The 20,903-nt window shown below is 38.4% G+C and overlaps 1 protein-coding gene across 1 annotated transcript in view; it reads left to right on the forward strand.

Moving 5' to 3' along the window:
• Nucleotides 1-20,903, forward strand: part of LOC105010645 (cGMP-dependent protein kinase 1) — a 58,548-nt gene that overhangs the window by 13,860 nt on the left and 23,785 nt on the right. Inside the window, 3 exon segments of the mRNA XM_034292939.1 lie at nt 3,384-3,394; nt 5,024-5,137; nt 14,050-14,155. Coding sequence (XP_034148830.1) covers nt 3,384-3,394; nt 5,024-5,137; nt 14,050-14,155 — 231 coding nt within the window.

Raw genomic sequence — 20,903 nt, forward strand, 5'->3', positions numbered from 1 at the left:
ATTGAAATAAAATGTATCCTCTGACATGTTGTACTGTATGCGAATGTCATTGTCGTGTGTTTGTTTTAAGTCAACACATACTTTAACATGTCAACTTTCATTATGCCTGCAGAGTGTGTTGTGAATGTGAATGTGCAGAGCTAACAAGCTAACAAGTGACTTAACATTTTAATTATGCACACAAAAACATTGCATCCTGGCATTGATGCTAATTATAATGCTGGGTCTGTGTATGCCTGAGAATATACTGGCCTCTTATCCTTTCAAACAATCACACATATTCATACAGGAGGGATAACTGGCGTTTGAAGACTTAAGAAGATATGAAACTCTTCCATTATAATATTGTAGTCTTTGTATCAACTGAGTGGAGCCTGAAGGCATCTCCCTTGTCCTCTTGCTCTAGTCTCTGTCTCTCTCTTGCTCTCTCTGGGATGTTGGGAGGTTGATGTGATGGGACCCAGGGAAATGGCCATATGTGTGTTGCTGATAACCGACGGTCTCCTTGCGCCTTTAGGGTTGGGTTTAGGTTTCATAAAATGACTCACCATGTTGGAATGTTTCAAGAGGCAATGGGGCTCAGGGGGGTGTCTGAAGGTCTGCAGTGGAGAGTTTGGTATTCAACATGATATGGTATTGGTTGGGAAGGGCTTGGTGTTAAATTGTACTTTGTTGTGGTGTCCTGTGCAAGTTGATTGTGTGGAGGTTGTTGTGGCACACAGTACATTTCTATGGGATTGGGTGGGGGTTTATAGTAGTGCTATGAGGATGTCTCATTAAAATAAGACAAAATGTATCTCCCTTTCCCTTTCTCTCCGTCCGTCCCTTCCTTCCATCTTTCCTCCCTACATCTCTCTTTCTCTACATCTCTCCCTCCCATCTTTCTGTCCCAGTCTGAGCTTGTAACCTTTTTAAAATCTTCCTTAAAGTGCTTTGTCCTTAATAGGAGAGAAGGTGATGCATGACTTAATTGAATCCAACCGGAAAAATAACATGGTTTATTGTTGATTTCACAGATATGATCAAGAGGAATTAATAAATGAATCAATTTTGGGCAATCATTCATCAGGGCCTGTAGTAACTGAAGTGTAATTACAGCATGGCATGCCATCAAAAACGCATCATCTGAAAATATCCCTAGTGTAATTTGGCTAGTTGTAAAAACATTTAGTTTTAGTTCTTTTTGCTTAATTGCAATTATCTTTGGCTGTGGTCACAAATCTATTCATGTTTTATATTCAATTTATTATGATTAATATACAAAGTCTATACCAGTCTATATTACGTTATTTTTTATTTGGTCTACATGATGGTGCCGATTAATTTGCTTAATTGGGCTGGTCATTCTTTAGAAAATGTTACGTGAATGTGATATTATGTGATATTAAGTCAGTAGTTATTCAAAACATGGAAATTCATACCACAAATCGTACAAACGTCATATCTCATGCCATTACCAAAGTTCCCTTTAAAATGTGTTCTTTTTTTGTCCCTTTAGGACCCATCGAAGTGACATGCATACCCTCCAATGTAGCCACTGATCTATTAGAAGTTTCCCTTCTCCAATCCTTACCTGAATTATAAGGGTGATAATATCCTAGTCAGTGTCCAGGGGCAGCTACATCCTTCTCCCATCCGGAATCTTAAGAGGTCATGCCCTCTTTTCATCCCCTAACCACAGATTAAGGGTCAGCATTCTTTTCAATCCCCATTGGAGGCCGGGTAATCTGAACCCGAGTCTGTAGATTGGAGGACTACTCTAGGAGTGGGAAAGTTAACTGGGGCTAGACTAGGCATAATCCACTTTGGGACAAATACCCCAACCATGAGAAAATAGACTGTCATCATGTGTATTAGTAAAAGTACAGAAATAATTGCACTCTACCGGGACTTGGACGCATAATAGCCGAAGTGCAATCTAGGAAATAATCTTTTGTTTTAACAAATTCCATTAATTTATGGTATGTCGTAGTTGGGAGTTCTTTTGGTAGTGTTGCACTGTATAACCAAATTGTGGTTGTTTTTTTATATTAAAAAATTGTTTGGCAACAGAACTTTTGTTATGATCGATACTTTGAGAGGACGCCGCCTGTCTAGTCATTTGTTTGAATCTTCTGAAGGGGGCAGCAGTGTAAGCTATCCAGATCAGGCTGTTTGCACATCCCTTGGTGTGAGCCATTTTCAAGATGTGTGAGAAAAGAGTGAGGAACGCTGTAATGTCGACAGCATGATTTAACTAACAACGATACCATCACCAAACCTGCAACGTTTGCAAGAAGGGAATGTTGGCATTACTTTGCCTAAAGACTTGATGGCCGACAGATGCTAGTAAACATTTATGCAAAAGCTGTACAGTGCAAGGGAGGAAGGTCTATGCGCATTTGCAGTTGAGTTTCAAAACGTGGAATGCATTAAATTGTCACACAAATACCAATGTTTAAAATGAAAGCTAATCTTTGAATTGTTAATTCACATTTAAATAGACAGTATCAAAATCTAGCTAATGTTTAATAACTTTGTTATATAAATATTAGTAATAAGTTGTTATAAACTAAGCATAATTATTATGCTTAGTTTATATGCACTACTTTGAGAGTGCATAACAATTTTGGTGTTTAATTTGATTAGAAAGACAATATATTCTTTTGACTAAGTTGGACATGCTCTTGGTGGTTTATAAAGGGTTAAGACAAGCGCAGATTGGTGATATTTTAACAATACAGCATAGTGTTTAAAGGAACTGAAGTCCCTGCCATTTAGAGCCTTAGCAAAAATGACCTCTGTGCGTCCACATTTCTATTATTTTCTTTTAGAAACTATTAGAAACTGAGCGTCATTCTATAAGAAAAAGAATAGTGTGCTATAGTTCAAACTATAGCACACAGGATACGCTTCAATAAAGAATTTTTACAGTGCTGCCCTGTCTTTGATGAACTAAGCTTGAAAGAGTTCAGGCAACAGGTATCCCATTATCACATGTGATCCAGGCTGTTTCTGCTGTCATTTGGCACTGGGGTATACAGGATTGATGTGGTGAATAATTTGTTCTTTAAACAGCTGGCACTATTTTTTTTTAATACACTAGAGAATGAGTTTTCTATTGTTTAGATGTACACCAACCTTTTCAAGAAAAAACATTTCAATAAATGATCTCCTAAAATAAATTGAAATGGTCACAGAACACTTTCTGTGGTGCCAGCAGCCTTCAGCCAGATATTGCAGTTATCAATCTACTAAAATGATCTGAGCCCTAACTTTATTTATGGATAAGTCCAGAGGTGATAATAGTTTATGAAAGTGTTTAAAATTGTTTTTTTAATGCTCCCTTAGAGCCAGAGCTTAGAATCATTTCAAGGAACATGAAACAGAACCGGAAACAAAAGTGTACTCCATTGTTCTCTAAACTGAACTGTTATTTCAAAAGCACAAAAAGAGCAACAAAGTGTCTATGCAAAGCCTTAAGCATGATTCAAAAGAAACATTTTGAGATTGTCAGTTAGAGAAGTGTTTTGCCCCTACAGGTGCCATGTTAATGTGATCACTGTATTGCAGCCAGTGTAAGATCTATATAATATTCTGCCTTAAATTAAACACTGAAGTCTCTACAGAAATTAAATTGGGCACCCACACTGACTATGGTAAATACATTAAGAGAGGAAAGGAGCAACACAGGCTTCCATAAGATACAGGTGGAAAGACTGATCATTTTTAGCTAGCATTGTAGTTGTGTTATATGGTGTTTTCCTTTTTTCACCTCTTAGATCTGGTGTTTTATTTGACGTCCAGCACAGCATGTAATTCACTTTTAGAATGTTAATGTTTAATTACTGCACCCAGTATGTCCACTCAGAAGGCTCTCACTGGCAGTGAATGAGCTCCTCATTGGGCTGTTCCATTTGAGTGGGATTTGAATAGCAGTTAGGCTTGCATGAGCTGATCCACATCCTGTTAATGCAAAATGTATTTATGTAGTATTTCTGATGTGTGTGTGTGTGTGTGTGTGTGTGTGTGTGTGTGTGTGTGTGTGTGTGTGTGTGTAAGAGAGAGAGATATCTGTCTGAGCCATTTGAAGAATTTTGCTGAACAAACAGCATTTGCTAATTAGATCAGCAGGTAATCATGTGTCTTCCTGTTCAACATACCCAACGAATTACACTGTCAGCGGATCAACAATAATGTGACTATTTTTGGAATCATTTACTGTTCAGAAAAAAAAACAGGACATAAAATGCATGTTTTATGCATGACAAATGTATTACTTTATTCCTGGTTAACAGATTCAGTAAAAGAACGTTCCCTGTCCCCCTGAATTATTCGCACCCTTGCTAACAAGAGCAAAAAAAAAAAAGGCTGAATAAAGAATGTCATTGTTTTTTATTAGCTTTAGAGAAATCTCTTCAATCTTTAATTGAAGAAAATGCTCATTCTTAATCAAGAAATCTTCTTAGAAACATTTCACGGTTGTTTTGACACCATGCTTTTTTTACTTTGTGCACCCTCCCTCTGCCAAGATAACAGCACTCAGTGCACTTTTCTCCAAACATTCACAACTTTTTAGAGGAATTTAATATCCCCTCCCTGAAAACAAGAGGATTTATAAACACTGAGAACTCTCAGGTAGAAATATGAGACAACTATTCAAATCTTTCAGTCTGGGTGGTTTCCCCTGTGAATTTAATTATAAGGTGTTTGCACATTTTAATGATAATAGGGGTTTTTGGTCTTCCCCCGAATGAAGAAAACAAGCTCTGGAGGAATCAGTTATTGCAATTATTAATAGGAAGGGGATATATTCAGAAGACAGAAGGTCACATAGTCAAAGTTCTGTCATCATCACAGAACAAACTATATTACTCCACAAGGATCACACTGGCGTCATACTCAACAGGAACCTTTTTTTGCAATCTTAACACATCGTTTGGATATAATGTACTCTCCAAGGTTTCATAATGTGGACCCTGCTGTTATAATATGGACCTTGCATTAAGAATGTATTAAGAATGTGTGTTTAAATTCTTTTCAGATGGTAGAGTGGAGGTGACTAAGGAGAGCATGAAGCTATGCACAATGGGACCTGGAAAGGTGTTTGGAGAGCTCGCCATCCTCTACAACTGTACCCGGACCGCAACTGTCAAGAGTGAGTCTGGACATACACCCTATGCACTCTCCCTCACCCTAACTCTGCATTTTGTTCATGCCATTACGAAAATAATTAACCTGAATATGCTACAAGATTTCTTTAAGAATGCAGAGTGGACCACCTTGGATACCATGAACATTGTGGTGTATACATCAGCGTAGTGGAAATAACATTCCATTAAAACAAATACAAAATATGAAAAAAGATTCAAGGAGCTATTAAGTTGCTCAAACGAGATAATCATTAATATGTCTAGTTATTTTTTTTTCATCATATATTTTTTTTTTACGAAGTCTTTAAAACGAGATACTAAGTTGTTTAAACGAGATTCTAAGTGGTTCAAACGAGATTAATTCAAGCAAAAAAAAATGTACTGCCTTGGGCTTCAGGGCATCCGTATGAATCTGTTTTAGTAACATTATCAAAACTTATTTTTTACAAAACAACATTCCCTCAAATATATCATCCTTGCAAAAAGAAATGAGTAAAGTTCATCCATTTTAGTTGTAAGCAATAGATTGCGAAAGACAGAAAAAGTGTGGCACTCATCCTTTTCCACTGAATGCAATGTGTTCTGGAAAAGAATAGCATATAACACTCATCTGCTCCCATTGAATGCAATTTATTCCGAAAAATGTAAGCATTGTGACAATTTTTATTTATTTTTTCTGAGCTAGTAACCCGTGACTGAACTGTAAACACAATGTTTTATCAAGAACTGAACAGCAAGTGGTGGTTGTGAGATGAGGAGACTGGGGAGTTGGGGGAAGATAAGTGAGGTAAGAAGAAAGCCTTTGGTAGAAATGCGATCATGAGGGAGAAAATGATAAGAAGGATGATTTGACAGAGAAAAACTAGTTATGACCATAGACATATTGTCATGAGGAAGGGAAATATTTTACATTTGAGCAAATGCTCTTATCCAGAATTAAAATGGTTGTACTTTTTGTAAAGACTGGTTGCTTCAGGGGAACTGAACTCCTAACCTTGGCATTGCAAGTGCCATGCTCAACCAACTGAGACACACTAGATGAGAGGGGGGAAGGTGAAGAGGCCGTCACACTGTCAGTCAGTCTGCCTACTCCTACATCTGTTCCTCTGAAGTGGCTTTGTTGCCATGGTGATGACTCATTAGGGAGGGTTGTGACTGGCTCTCTCAGGGATTAGATCTAGCCGCTTCCTCAGATTTATGGATTGTTTCACCCTTCACAGTCCCCTGCCTCCCTATACTCCCACTCGCATCACCTACTAACACTGCTCAAACAACAGACCTGTGGAATTCCTCTATAGTTCATGTGTGTGCACGTGTCCATGTTTGTGTGTGTGTGTGTGACAGGCCTCAACGGCCATGGATTTGCTGTGAGTATAAAACATTAGCAGTGCATGGCATGTGTAATAAGTGGTAATTTGCCTGTGTAATTATGAGGAGCATTTCATCAGATGTTATATGAATGAGCCTAACACTCTGCTTTGTAAAGCTTCTTCATACAGACCCACCCGTCCAGCTGCCCAACCTCCCTTGTGTTTTAAAGAGTGACTCAACACATCAAATATCAGACCAAAATAAATATTTGGATAGTGACACAAGTTTGGTTGTTTTGGCCCTGTACTGCAGCACTTTGGATTTTAAACCATACAATGACTAAGAGTTTAACATGCAGACTGCCATCTATAACTCAAGGGTATTACATCAATTACCTTCAACCATGTAGGAATTACAGCTCTTTGTATACATAATACAAAAGTAATTGGACAAATGAATAAATCTTAAAAAGTCATTGTATGAAGTATTTGGTTGTAAATCCTTTGTATTTGATGACTACCTATTACTTAACAACTTAGTAATTGTTTAGTTTCGAATCCAACATGCTGAAGAGACAAAACAACAAAATGTGTGTCACTTTCCAAATATTTTTCCTATCCAAATGTTTCTCAAAAAAAGATTCAGTCTGAAATGGAATTGTCTGATGCTTGTCCGTCAGTGAGACACTATAAAGAGTCAGTTCTACTTCCTGAAAATAGTGGTAAAAGTCATGTTTAGTACAGTAAAAGTAACTGAAAGTACTTCAACTCAAACCATGCTTACAGCTAGAAAACCATGTGCAAACTCTCCTGTTGAAACTCATTAAAAGACCATTTACTCAGCTGCAAGGCATTTGTACTACTTCAGCACTCTTCCTAAATGAAGATCCATGTAAACAATAGTGTTGTGTCAAGTATTGTATGAGTGTGGTAATGTATGCATGCGGTAATGTATGGTTGTGTTAATGTATGGATGCAAGTAATGCGGGATGGAGAAAAGCAACTAAAAAGTAATACACAAAAGTAAAAAGTAATACATATTATACACTCACCTAAAGGATTATTAGGAACACCGGTTCAATTTCTCATTAATGCAATTATCTAATCAACCAATCACATGGCAGTTGCTTCAATGCATTTAGGGGTGTGGTCCTGGTCAAGACAATCTCCTGAACTCCAAACTGAATGTCAGAATGGGAAAGAAAGGTGATTTAAGCAATTTTGAGCGTGGCATGGTTGTTGGTGCCAGGCGGGCCGATCTGAGTATTTCACAATCTGCTCAGTTACTGGGATTTTCACGCACAACCATTTCTAGGCTTTACAAAGAATGGTGTGAAAAGGGAAAAACATCCAGTATGCGGCAGTCCTGTGGGTGAAAATGCCTTGTTGATGCTAGAGGTCAGAGGAGAATGGGCCAATTGATTCAAGCTGATAGAAGAGCAACTTTGACTGAAACAACCACTCGTTACAACCGAGGTATGCAGCAAAGCATTTGTGAAGCCACAACACGCACAACCTTGAGGCGGATGGGCTACAACAGCAGAAGACCCCACTGGGTACCACTCATCTCCACTACAAATAGGAAAAGAGGCTAAAATTAGCACGAGCTCACCAAAATTGGACAGTTGAAGACTGGAAGAATGTTGCCTGGTCTGATGAGTCTCGATTTCTGTTGAGACATTCAGATGGTAGAGTCAGAATTTGGCGTAAACAGAATGAGAACATGGATCCATCATGCCTTGTTACCACTGTGCAGGCTGGTGGTGGTGGTGTAATGGTGTGGGGGATGTTTTCTTGGCACACTTTAGGCCCCTTTGTGCCAATTGGGCATCGTTTAAATGCCATGGCCTACCTGAGCATTGTTTCTGACCATGTCCATCCCTTTATGACCACCATGTACCCATCCTCTGATGGCTACTTCCAGCAGGATAATGCACCATGTCACAAAGCTGGAATCATTTCAAATTGGTTTCTTGAACATGACATTGAGTTCACTGTACTGAAATGGCCCCCACAGTCACCAGATCTCAACCCAATAGAGCATCTTTGGGATGTGGTGGAACGGGAGCTTCATGCCCTGGATGTGCGTCCCACAAATCTCCATCAACTGCAAGATGCTATTCTATCAATATGGGCCAACATTTCTAAAGAATGCTTTCAGCACCTTGTTGAATCAATGTCACGTAGAATTAAGGCAGTTCTGAAGGTGAAAGGGGATCAAACACAGTATTAATATGGTGTTCCTAATAATCCTTTAGGTGAGTGTACATTCCATGATTTCTTGACTTCAAATTTTTTTTAACCAAACTTTTTCTTACTGGGTATGTAGTAGAACACGTAGTACACATTTTGATCATGTGATGTCAGAGATGTGAAATTAGATAAATCAGATGAAGTTGAACCTTTCTCAGATTATATTAAATTATATAATTCCCAAGGCTTCCAAAAGAGCGTGCTGACAGGTTTTCATTCTCCTAAAATTGCTGTGAGAAGGATACAATCTGAAGGCCATGGTTTTGGATCAAGCCTTGACTGTACTGCTAGCTAGAGGGGCTGGAAAATGCCATGTACAATGAAATTGGCCAAATTAGTCAGCAGGGATTTCCTGGTCCCATTGCGTTCTAGTGATTCCCTTAGGCAGCCTTGACTTCCTGGTTGGACCAGTGGTATGGATAAAAAGCAGAATGGCTTAGTGGATACCTAGGAGGAATGCTTTCTCCTCATGAATCCACTGGGAGTTGATGATTGTTTCTATCGGGATGATAGATATAATTGGAAATGCCAAAGTTTGGGAAGGGAAATTAATAGTTATATTTCCTCAAATGTGCATATTAAAATACCTCAGTATCAGTGTGCCACACTGTGAAGTTACAGAATTGACATTTGGATCTGGCAGTCTGTGAGAGAGGAAGGAAGATCGAAGGAAGTGGAAGAAGAGAGAGAGAGAGAGAAAGAGAACAAGAGTTTGGAAACCAGAGAGCGAGGGTGGAGAGAGTTAAAGTAGAGAGATGCTTGCCTACATTTTCCCACAGTGCTGAGATTAGCTGCATTTGGGTAGAGGTACTACAGTCTGCTTATCTGCACAACACTGAGAGAAAAAAACTGGACAATAAAGCCCAAGATAGCCCAGACCTTGAGATATCTACCCCTTTGCAGTGATTTCAGCTTATACTGACAATTTAATTAAATTATTTCCTCTCTACTCATAATCCTTGTGTAATGAAGATTCATCACCCCCTCTGTCTCTCAGCTATTGTGGATTTGATCAGATAAACCATATGTCTTAATATATTTGATGGATGAGTTATTTTTTAACTGCCGGCATCCTGTGGAGGATTGAATTGGTCATTGTACTGTGTAGTCCTTGAGGATCTTTGTCTATTGCTCTCACTCAATCACTCTTTCACACACACACACACACACACACACACACACACAAATCTAGGTATGTTACTAATCAGATGCAAGAAAGTGAGAATGCAGCTAGAGACATTGCTAACATTAGTCCATGTGAATAACTTTGTGAAATTCAACAAAGCATTCATACATAAATATACAGCTCCAGAAAAAATGAAGAGACCACTCCACCTTTTTCTTTCCTTTCCAAAATATTTGAAAAGGTACATTTTAAGTGAGGAACAGAAGCATTCAATTTGCAGTGGTCTCTTAATTTTAACCCTTCTGTTCCTCACTCAATACCTACCTTTTTAACTTTTTTGGAAAGGAAAGTAAAAGGTGTAGTGGTCTCTTCATTTTTTCCAGAGCTGTGTATATGCATGATTGCACACACACACACACACACACACACACACACATGCACAGGCAATGACAACACTATCTCTCCTTCCATTTGATTCCATAATCAAAATTAGCCTAAGCCATATTGCATTGGAGTGAAGTCATTTTTAGAGGTTCCATGGTTTGGAGCTGAGCTGTCTGTCGATTTTATCTTGATCAATAGGATTCAATGGTTTAGTGGGACTCATATTTCCCTGCCATGGCTTTCTTTTACTTCATCCTTTCCAAAGTTGCTGGACTTGTGCTATGACAGGAGTTGGAAATTGCAAGGTTTGACCTGAGGTGAACAAGCAAGATACTAAACACCGGACCTATTTAGTGGTGGCTTCACTAGGGACTCACTGTTTAAGTCATAAAACCTGTTTGGAATTCTGTGTCAGATTGCTGTGTGTGTATGTGTGTGTGTGTGGTGTGTACACAGGAGTTTGTTACACGTGCTACGAATGGTTACTGTTTATACTAGGAAATTGGTTTAATGTTCATGGACTTGGGTTCTCGGGTGTACCAAATTGGCTACATATTGTTGTTGTTGAGACAGCATGATAGAACTGCTTTCCCTGGAAATGGCTGTTACATGGACGTTTTTTCGTTTGGCTGTTACATGGTGCTGGCTTTTACTGACAACTTTTTAAAGAGTTTGACCAAAAATCATGTTTGGATAAAATACGGTTGTTTCTGAAGGCACATTAATTCATATTTCACATTACGCATTTCTTTCATTTTCTCCCAGCCTGGAGTTAGTATCATTAGCCTTGTCCAAATTCAAAAATGTTCCCTGGGATAAGGTGGGAAATAGAGGGTTCTTCTTCATAGTATATTATAGTTATAATTATAATTATAATTATTTGTAAAAATGTGTCACTAGCACCGCTTGTGTCAATTGCTAACAACGACCGCTAAATAACAACATCCTTCATAACTGATCAAAAAAATCTTCAAAAATGTTAGGACAGGGGCATGTTTACCACAGTGTTGTTTCACCTCTTCTTGTAACAATACTCTGTAACGTTTGGGAACTGAGGAGTCCAATTGCTGTAGTTTTGAAAGTGAAATGTTTTCCCATTCTTCCAGCTGCTCAACAGTTGGGGGTCTTCTTGTCGTATTTTTTGCTTCTTCGTTCAACTCTTCGGCTTGACCCCTTTTTTCACAAAGCATTTGGCCTTGCCCCTTGCGTAAAGAGATATCTCCAGATTCTCTGAATCTTTTAATTATATCATGTACTGTATATGATGAGATCCCTAAACTCTTTTTTACTTTGAGGAACATTATTCTCAAATTGTTGCACTTTTTCCCGCCCAGTCTTTCACAGAGTGGTGAACCCCCTCCCATTCTCACTTCTGACAGACCCATCCTCTCTGGAATTATCTTTTAATACCCAGTTATGTTTCTGACCTGTTGCACTTTGACGTAATTAGTTGTGTGATATTCCAACAGTTTTAATTTTTTAGCTTTACACAACTTTTCTATTCTTTTGTTGCCTCCGTCCCAACTTTGAAACATGTTGCTGGCATCAAATTCAAAGTTGGCATTTATTTTCCAAGAAACAATAAAATGTCTAAGTTTCAAAAGTTGTCTTTCTGCTATTGTATATAAACTATAGGGTTTAAATGATTTTCACATCATTGGATTCTGTTTTTCTTTACAATAGGGTAATAAATGAAACTATAGTAGCGTTAAAATGATCTCAGGCAATATGTAGACTGTGTATTGACTTTTTGCCGGACCGCGCCGGCCAACAAGAGCGAATGTCTCTTACTGAATGAGTGACTACCCCTTGTTATAGTGTAGTGGTTAGAGAAGCGGACTTGTGAACTATAGGTCCTGTGTATCTCCTTGCAGGCAAAGCGAAGTACGCATTATGAATTATTCCGTATAGATGAAAACTTCGCTGGCTAAAACCGTTAGTATCTATATTACAGTAAGCCTGAAATAAAACAGTTTATGTTTAAAGTGCTGTTTCTGGTGGATTTTCAAAGTACGTATCCTGCATGCGTTTCGGGTCAGGATTTCAAACACATTTGCTGGCTTAACATACAGTAGTTACGTAATAGTAAGCCTTAACTGAAACTGTATACAGTTATATTGCGACTGTTTCTGGCATGGAATAGTTCATCTTCAATCTTGCTAGCAATTGCTAAATTCTAATGATTATTCCTAGGAAGTTAGTAGATATTAATAAGTCTATTACTGACTAATAAGCTGTTAAAACGGCCAGTGGCAAAAGCAATACAGTTTATAGACGCAATGGTGGAGGTAAACTTAATAAGAAACGTTAGACAGTTTAACACAATCCTCAACGGAGTCTTGCGACTGCTGAAATGTGTTATGCCGTGGTGTAGTGATGGAAGACCTAAATTCAAATCTATTGAGAGCAACAACATTTATTAATTATTTCTGGTAGATTCCATTTTCTCGCTAGCAATTATTCAAATCTTATGACTATTCCAGTAAGTTGGTAGATACCGGTAAAGCTTATTACTGGCCAATACACTGTTAAAATGCCCAGTAGGAAACGGCATACATGGACGCTATTTGTGGTGGAGGTAAACTTAGTAAGAAACATAAGTCAGTTTAACTGCATCAGTGTCATTCATGAATGGCCAATTAACTATTAAAACGGCCAGTGGCAAAAGAGGATTTATTCAGGATAGAGACAAGAGGCTATACTTGTGGTGTAGTGGTTAACGACACAGCGTTTCATGTGGACGACCCGGGTTTGAATCTCGAGATGGCAACACTTTCACTTTGCGGGCCGGCTGAACTAGGCTTGCCTGGTTTCTTGTTTAATAAGTCAGGTTATATCAGGTTATATGTAGCTAGTCATGTTTATGATAAAAATTGCCATGGTAGCTAGCTAAGCACAACTTGTACAGAAGACATTGTCAGAGCAATAAGTTAACAAATGTTTTTAAAAATGAACTGTTGAAAAACAAGTTGTATTTGATAAATGTCATCCTTGCATAATTGTTACCTTGACATTTTGTGGCGAATGTCACCTGGCAGTATTGTAATTGTGAACTGTCTGTCTCAACACTCCTATGACAGCCGGTTAATTGAATGTGTTGCCCAATAGCATTGCATACAATACTTACATATTTCCAAAATGGAGGTGTGAGACATTGTCGGCAATATCAAAGAAGGATCTGAAGCTTATAGAAGGAGGACATAGGGATGTAGATTGGGCATGATTTTCCAGCCTAACTTAAGTAAAATGTCCACTGGTTTGAATCCCTGATCCAAAGGGGAATATTGGTTGTTATGCCCTTGAGCAAAGTACCCTAGTTAAAACTAACTGCTTCTGTAAATTGCTTTGGATGAGATCGTTTCCTAAATGACTAAAATGTCAGTGTTAATTTACAAATAGCCTACTTACTTTCACTACAATGAGTGTCTGGACTCTCAGGATCTGATTTCCCCATAGCCTGTTAATTCACAACTCACTATAGTAGTACTGTGTTGGGTTTATTTATTCCACCAACTCTCCCTTAATATCAAAGTGTTGGTCCAAAAGCTGTTCTAGCCCTCTTCCATGCCATGTAGTTTTTGTTTATCCATTCATTTGGATGTTTGGATCCATTCATCAGGGATGACAGTTATACTCATTTTTCTATTATTACGTACTGTGGAGCTTTTCGCCGGTTGGGTCCTGAAGGGTTTCATTCTATCCTTATCTCTGTCCAAAACCCACCAATGTTATACAAAAAGAAACTGTTAAAACTGATAATTTATTGTATTTTGAAAATGTCCTGCTATGCATTTTCACAGTGACAATTCTGAAAAGTCCCCTCTAATTTTTTCTCTCCTTCCAGCTCTCACCAATGTGAAGTTATGGGCCATAGACCGACAATGCTTTCAGACTATTATGATGCGGACAGGCCTGATCAAACAAACAGAATATATGGAGTTTTTAAAAAGGTGAGGAAAATGTACGTATTCCATTAATATTTCATACTGATGTGTCTTAGGTTTGGCAAAATGTAAGAGATTTACCACTACTACATTTTGCCATTTGTATTCTGCTACATTATTCAAATTTCTCATGCATCTGAAAGTACCCAGCCTTCTGGAAAAAAAATTCACCCCTTCTTTCCATATGACATACAGTAGACATTAACAGAGAGCTTGGTAGAGAAGAGGAACTAAAAACAGGAAAGCCTGTTCTCATATTAAAGGCAGATAGACTTATACTGTTGCATCGACACACAGCAGTGGATCAAGAAAACAGGTGTCATGTGCTTAGATGTCTGAAGCATCTTGGAAGTGTACTACTTTCAATGTTTCCATCTCTCTGTCCTTCTGACTATCTCTGATAGTCCTTCTGACTATTTCTGATAGTCGTTCTGACTATGCTCTTTTTCACTTTTTTTTCAGTGCGTTTTTATTCAATCAGACTCAGTCTGTTCCCCACAGTTTTAATTAGTCACTGACAATTAATGAATATTTTAGAGGTTCTCAGAAACACCCTGCAGGGCCCACCGCCACAGAGAGGTTTACAGGTTGTGTCTGCTCTGAAGCCTCATGAATCACTCAGTGTTCTTTCTTACTTTCTCTTCCAGTCTGAGTTATAGTTACAGTCAGGCGAAAATAAAAGCAGAACACTAGTCAGCCTTTCACTGTAAAAGGAGATGGTCTCACTTTGCGACATTGTGAGGGCAGTCAAGGAAGATAGAGAGCGTTCTCAGCTTTATATAAACTGCCATTTTAATGGAGGTATTATGTTCTGTTTCAGAGAAATCTTTCTGAGCAGATGAAATGGTTCAGATATACTGTCTTGAGCTATTTTTGTAGAAACTCAGACCTTTGCAGGAACTCTGAGTGTAGCATGTACAGTAGCGAGGCAGTTATTGCGTTTGAAGTAAATATTTCAGAAAGCTGGATGGGCTCAGCTAGGTATAATTGCCATACACATTTTAAACAAAAGTCAAAATTAAAGCTGGATCTTTAGAACTGCTTTTCAACTTTGCTCATACATTTTTTTATGGAAGCTTGCTGGTACTGATCTTTATATCTGATGTTTTGTTCTCACTATTGATTTTAGATCCAAGGACATTCTGCTTTTGGACGGCTCAGCTAATAAAATATTATTAAAGAGCTTTCAGATTACAGTTATCAAACTGTTCCTAATGAGTCAACCTGCAAAGATTGACTCAGAATAAAATATATTAAAATGTATTTGATAAATAAAAAAAAATCCCTTGTCTTTGCCAGTGGTTCTCTGCTGAATTGCTATCTGGAAGAAAACAATATATATTTCAGAAGTGAATGTATACAATTAAATACATATTCCCCAAGAAATATCAGAACAGAACATCAGAAAAATGACATTGGCTAAAGTGGAGAAAATTATAGTTATTAAAAGAACTAGTGGCACAACAAATATGAAGATATTGAACGTAGGTTACAAACATAAACATTTGTCCTCTAAAGTTATTATAGGACAAACATACATGTTTAAACATACAAGTCTGTCCTCTGTAGCACCTTCAAAGTGATTGTTGGCCTCTCTGTTGGCCTTTAAGTTTGCTTCTTATTTGATTGTTGTGTTTATGTGGGACTTCTCTTCGCAGTGTCTGGAGATACCCAGATAGTGTGATGGATCTTCCAATTCCTGATTATTGACCCACCGGTGCTCACTGGGATATCCAAACCCTAATAAATAACTGCATACGAATACAGTATAATTTCATTAAAATCATAGTTTTTTAAAGCAAATGTTAAACTTAACTTAGTTGTGAAAAAAGAAAATCGAACTTATATCACACAGTTTTTTGGACAGTGGCAATTTTTTTTTGCCTCAAATGAAAGCGTACAATCTGCACTTTATCCCCATTGTTTTTGTACAAACACTTGTGTTCCATGCTGAATATCGCATTCGTACCAAGCCTGAATTCTGTCATTTTTACCTTTATATACAGTCTTACGGAAGGTATGGAAGGTACCTAAAAGGATAGGTAGCACCCAAGCTGATATATTGGTTTTTCAATAACATGCCTTGTTATGATTGAATATTAAACCTGTTTTGACATTTTTTTAAGCACACTGTGTCTTTGAGCTCCTGGTGAAGGATTGCTCACTGTGTTGAACCAGTCACAAAGTTTCACAAAAAATATGCACATTTGCCTGGTTGACAGTCCTGGACCAGGAAACTCACAAATGTATTCTAACATTGTTAAGAGTATAGACAAGGTATTCATTGCCATAACTAATTGTTCCTTATGCTTGATTCTAAATAGCATAGTTTGCAATAGTAGATACTTCATCCTTGCCCTGAACAGAAGTACTGCATACTGTAGGTTTTGAGCAAATACCTTGTTTGCCAGCAGCTAGAAATAAATGCAAATATTAGCAATGAGGCACAATTGTGATGTTAAAAGTTTGTGCAGTGGTGAAAGTCAATGTTCGTAATGTTTACAAAGCTGGCTACCTAGTTAAGTTAATAGTTAAAACAAAATGATATAATAATACATGCAATTTACAACCCAATGGATGTTTGTCATTAGCTGAGTCACAATAACGTTATCTAGTCATTGTGTTTCCTTTCCAACAGCATGCATAGCTAAATACTAAAGTTAACACCAAACTGTAAAAATACATTTCTCAGTCAAGTCCAGAAGCAAATAGCGTCTAGCATGCCAGCTAACGTAAGCTAAACATTCACAAGCCAGCAGTGGCCAGCAAGGAGCATTTGCAAACATTTTGAGGCCCCAAACTCACTGAATATATCACTGATGTTTTTGAATAAACGGTGAACATATCAACAATTTGGTAACTAGTGATCTATCATGAGAGGAGCTGTAAAAACAGAACATTTGTTTAGATTTTAAATGGTCACATTTGAGAAGACTGGAGGCTAAGATACATCCATGTAGTTCGCCCTTAAGCACACACACACACACACACACATTATCATATTCTGTAATGGTATATAACTGTTATAGTTTTTAATCTCATGCAAACAACATGATGATTCCGATTTACTATTTTATTTCTCCTGAGTTAAGTCATCATATACATAACTTTCCATAACAGAGACTTTTTGTTTGAGGTGATGGTTTCATGACTATAGGGATAAAGTCACATGTGTTTCCCATTGAGAGGAACTTTCTGACCAGCCATTTTCTTGCTGTGGTCCATGTAGGTAATTCAGCACCAGACGTCAGTGCAGCGACGAGATGGTTGAGATTACTATAATAAAGCATGAAAAATAAGAGGGAGAGGGAAAGCAGAGAGATATGAAAAGATAAAGGCCTTTATTTCAATGCCTGGGTTATTTTCTCTTCACTCTGATAAGTATTTCGCCCATTTTCTTTAGCCAACAACAAGCTGATAGAGAAATGAGAGGAAATGCACAGAACAAACAAAATCCGGCCTCTACATCCTCAGTACGTGTGTTCATACATGTTTATATATTCACTACCGTTCAAAAGTTTGGGGACACTTAGAAATGTCCTTGTTTTTCATGAAAACATACATGAAATTAGTTTGAATAGGAAATATAGCAAAATGAATAGGAAATATAGTCATTTACAAGGTTAGAAATTATTATTTTTAATCTAAATAATTATTGTGTCCTTCAAACTTTGCTTTCGTCAAATAATCCTCCATTTGCAGACCCCTTTGGGATTCTTGTTTTTCAATTTGTTGTAATCTGAAAAGATTTCATCCCATCCTTCCTGAAGCACCTCCCACAAGTTGGATTAGTTTAATGGGCACTTCTGACATACGATTCGTCCAAGCTGCTCCCTCAACAGCTCAATAGAGTTGAGATCTAGGCATTTATATCCACTGTTTAGTTGAAATGCAAGATAGATTGCCTGAAAGCCTAGTGTGTAAAACCTTAAATACTTAATACTTTGTTGAAGCACCTTTTTATTTTATTACAGAACTCAGTCTTTTTGGGTAGGAGTCTATTAGCATGGCACATCTTGACGTGGCAATATTTGCCCACCCTTCTTTACAAAAGAGCTCCAAATCTGTCAGATTGCGAGGACATCTCCTGTGCCCAGCCCTCTTCAGATCACCCCACGAATGTTCAATTGGATTCAAGTCTGGGCTCTGGCTGGGCCATTCCAAAATGTTAATCTTCTTCTGGTGAAGCCATGCTTTTGTGGATTTGGATGTGTACTTTGGGTCGTTGTCGAGCCGAAAGGTGAACTTCCTCTTCATCTTTCTAATGGATGCCTGAAGGTTTTGTGCCAAAATTGCCTGGTATTTGGAACTGTTCATAATTCCCTCCACCCTGACTAAGGCCCCGGTTCCAGCTGAAGAAAAACAGCCCCAAAGCATGATGCTGTCACCACCATGCTTCACTGTGTGTATGGTGTTCTTTTGGGTGATGTGCAGTGTTGTTTTTGCGCCAAACATAGCTTTTGGAATTATGGCCAAAGAGTTCAACCTTGGTTTCATCAGACCATAACACATTTTCCCACGTGCTTTTGGGGGACTAGATGTTTGTGTTTGCAAACTTCAGCCCAGCTTGAAAGTTTTTCTTTGTATGAAAAGGCTTCCGTCTTTCCACCCTACCCCATAGCCCATTCATATGAAGAATAGGGGAGATTGTTGTCACATGTAGCACACAGCCAGTACTTGAAAGAAATGCCTGCAGTTCCTGTAATGTGTCTGTTGGCCTCTTGGAAGCCTCCCTGACCAGTTTTCTTCTTTTCTGCTTGGTAATGTCTCTGTTGTGCCATATTTTCTCCACTTGATGATGACTGTCTTCACTGTGTTCCATGGTATATCTAACTCTTTGGAAATTATTTTGTAACCTTCTCCTGACTGATATCTTTCAACAATGAGATCCCTCTGATCCTTTGGAAGCTCTCTGCGGACCATGGCTTTTGCTCTGAGATGCAACTAAGAAAATGTCAGGAAAATCCTACTTGAACAGCTGCACTTCATGTGTGATTAATCAGAGATACTTTAAATGATGGCAGGTATGTAATTACTTCTATTTAACATGATTTTGAATGTGATTGGTTAATTCTGAACACAGCCACATTCCCAGTTATAAAAGAGTGTGCACTGCACACATATGCAACCAGGTTATTGTAAGGTTTTTATTTTTCATTTTTCCCCCTCGAACATTTCAGTTTGTTTTTCAATTGAATTGTTCACATTATAAGTCACATTAAAAGTGGAAACATTTCTGACATGATTTATCTTTGTCTCGTTCTTTTACATCACAAAAGCCTAGCATTTTCACAGGGGTGTGTAGTCTTTTTATATCCGCTGTGGACAGGATACCAGCTGACTTCTTCTTTCCTACATAGTTCTTACATAGTTTGGAGCTTTGCTTTGGGTCAATGTCCTGTTGTAGGGGGAAACTGGTTCCAATCAAATGCTGTCCACAGGATATAGCATGACATTGCATAATGGAGTGATAGCCGTCCTTTTTCAAGATCCTTTTACCCTGTACATATCTCCCATGTTATCACCACCAAAGCACCCCCAGACAATCACCTTGCCTCCACCATGCTTGGAAGATGGCATCAAGCACTCCTCCAGCATCTTTTTATTGGGTCTGTGCCTGACAAATGTTGTCGATTGTTATTCAAACACCTAAAACTTTCGTCCACTATAATCCAATCTTCCTCAGCCCAGTATCTGTATTCTTTTGCCCAACTTAATCTTTTGTTTTATTGGCCAGACTGAGATGTCTTTTTCTTTACAACTCTGCCTAGAAGGCCAGCATCCCGGAGTCGCCTGTTCACTGTTGACGTTCAGACTGGTGTTTTGCGGGTGCTATTTAATGAAGCTGCCAATTGTGGATCTGTGAAGTGTCTGTTTTCTCAAACTAGACACTATGTATTTGTCCTCTTTCTCCGCTGTGCATCAGGGCCTACCACTCCTCTTTCTATTCTGGTTAGAGCCAGTATGGCGCTTTTCTGTGAAGGAGTAGTACACAGCATTGGCTATTTCCTGCAAGGAATTGTCTTCATTTCTCAGAATAAAAAATAGACTGACGAGTTTCAGGAGAAAGTTCTTTGTTTCTGGCCATTTTGAGCCTGTAAGCTAACCCACAACTGACGATTAGTCCCCAGTCTGGCAGGTTAGACAACCTCACCTCCTTCACCCAGATCCTGAACACTGGTGTTCCATAAGCCTGTGTGCTGAGCCCCCTCCTGTACTCCCTCTTCACCTATGACTGTGTTCCTGTACGTAGCTCCAACATCATCATCAAGTTCCCAGATGACACCAGGGTGGTAGGCCTGATTACTGACAATGATGAGTCAGCCTACATGGATGTTTAACGCCTGACAACATCCTGGCCCTCAATGCAAAGAAAACCAAGGAGCTCATTGTGGATTACAGGGTGTCTAAAGGCTGCAGTCATGCCACAGTTCTCATCGATGGCACTGAGGAGGAGTGTGTAACCAGCATAAAATTCCTGCACTACTCTCTTTGTACTACTGGACTGTGACATTGCTTTGCAAAGTCCAATAAGTTGTTATATGTACATTTTCACCTCCAATTTGCCTTCAGTGCACATTTAGAAATGCCATTTGTACTTCCATTTGCCTTCATTGCACATTTATATATCCCACCTATAACATGCATTGTTCTAAATGGTTTCACTTGTACATTTTCTGCAATCTTCCATTTGCACTTCTGGTTAGATGCCATTTGTATTTTGTTGTACTCTACTTGTTCAATGACAATAACG

Source organism: Esox lucius, chromosome 6, assembly GCF_011004845.1.
Source record: "Esox lucius isolate fEsoLuc1 chromosome 6, fEsoLuc1.pri, whole genome shotgun sequence".
Classification (NCBI taxonomy): Eukaryota; Metazoa; Chordata; class Actinopteri; order Esociformes; family Esocidae; genus Esox; species Esox lucius.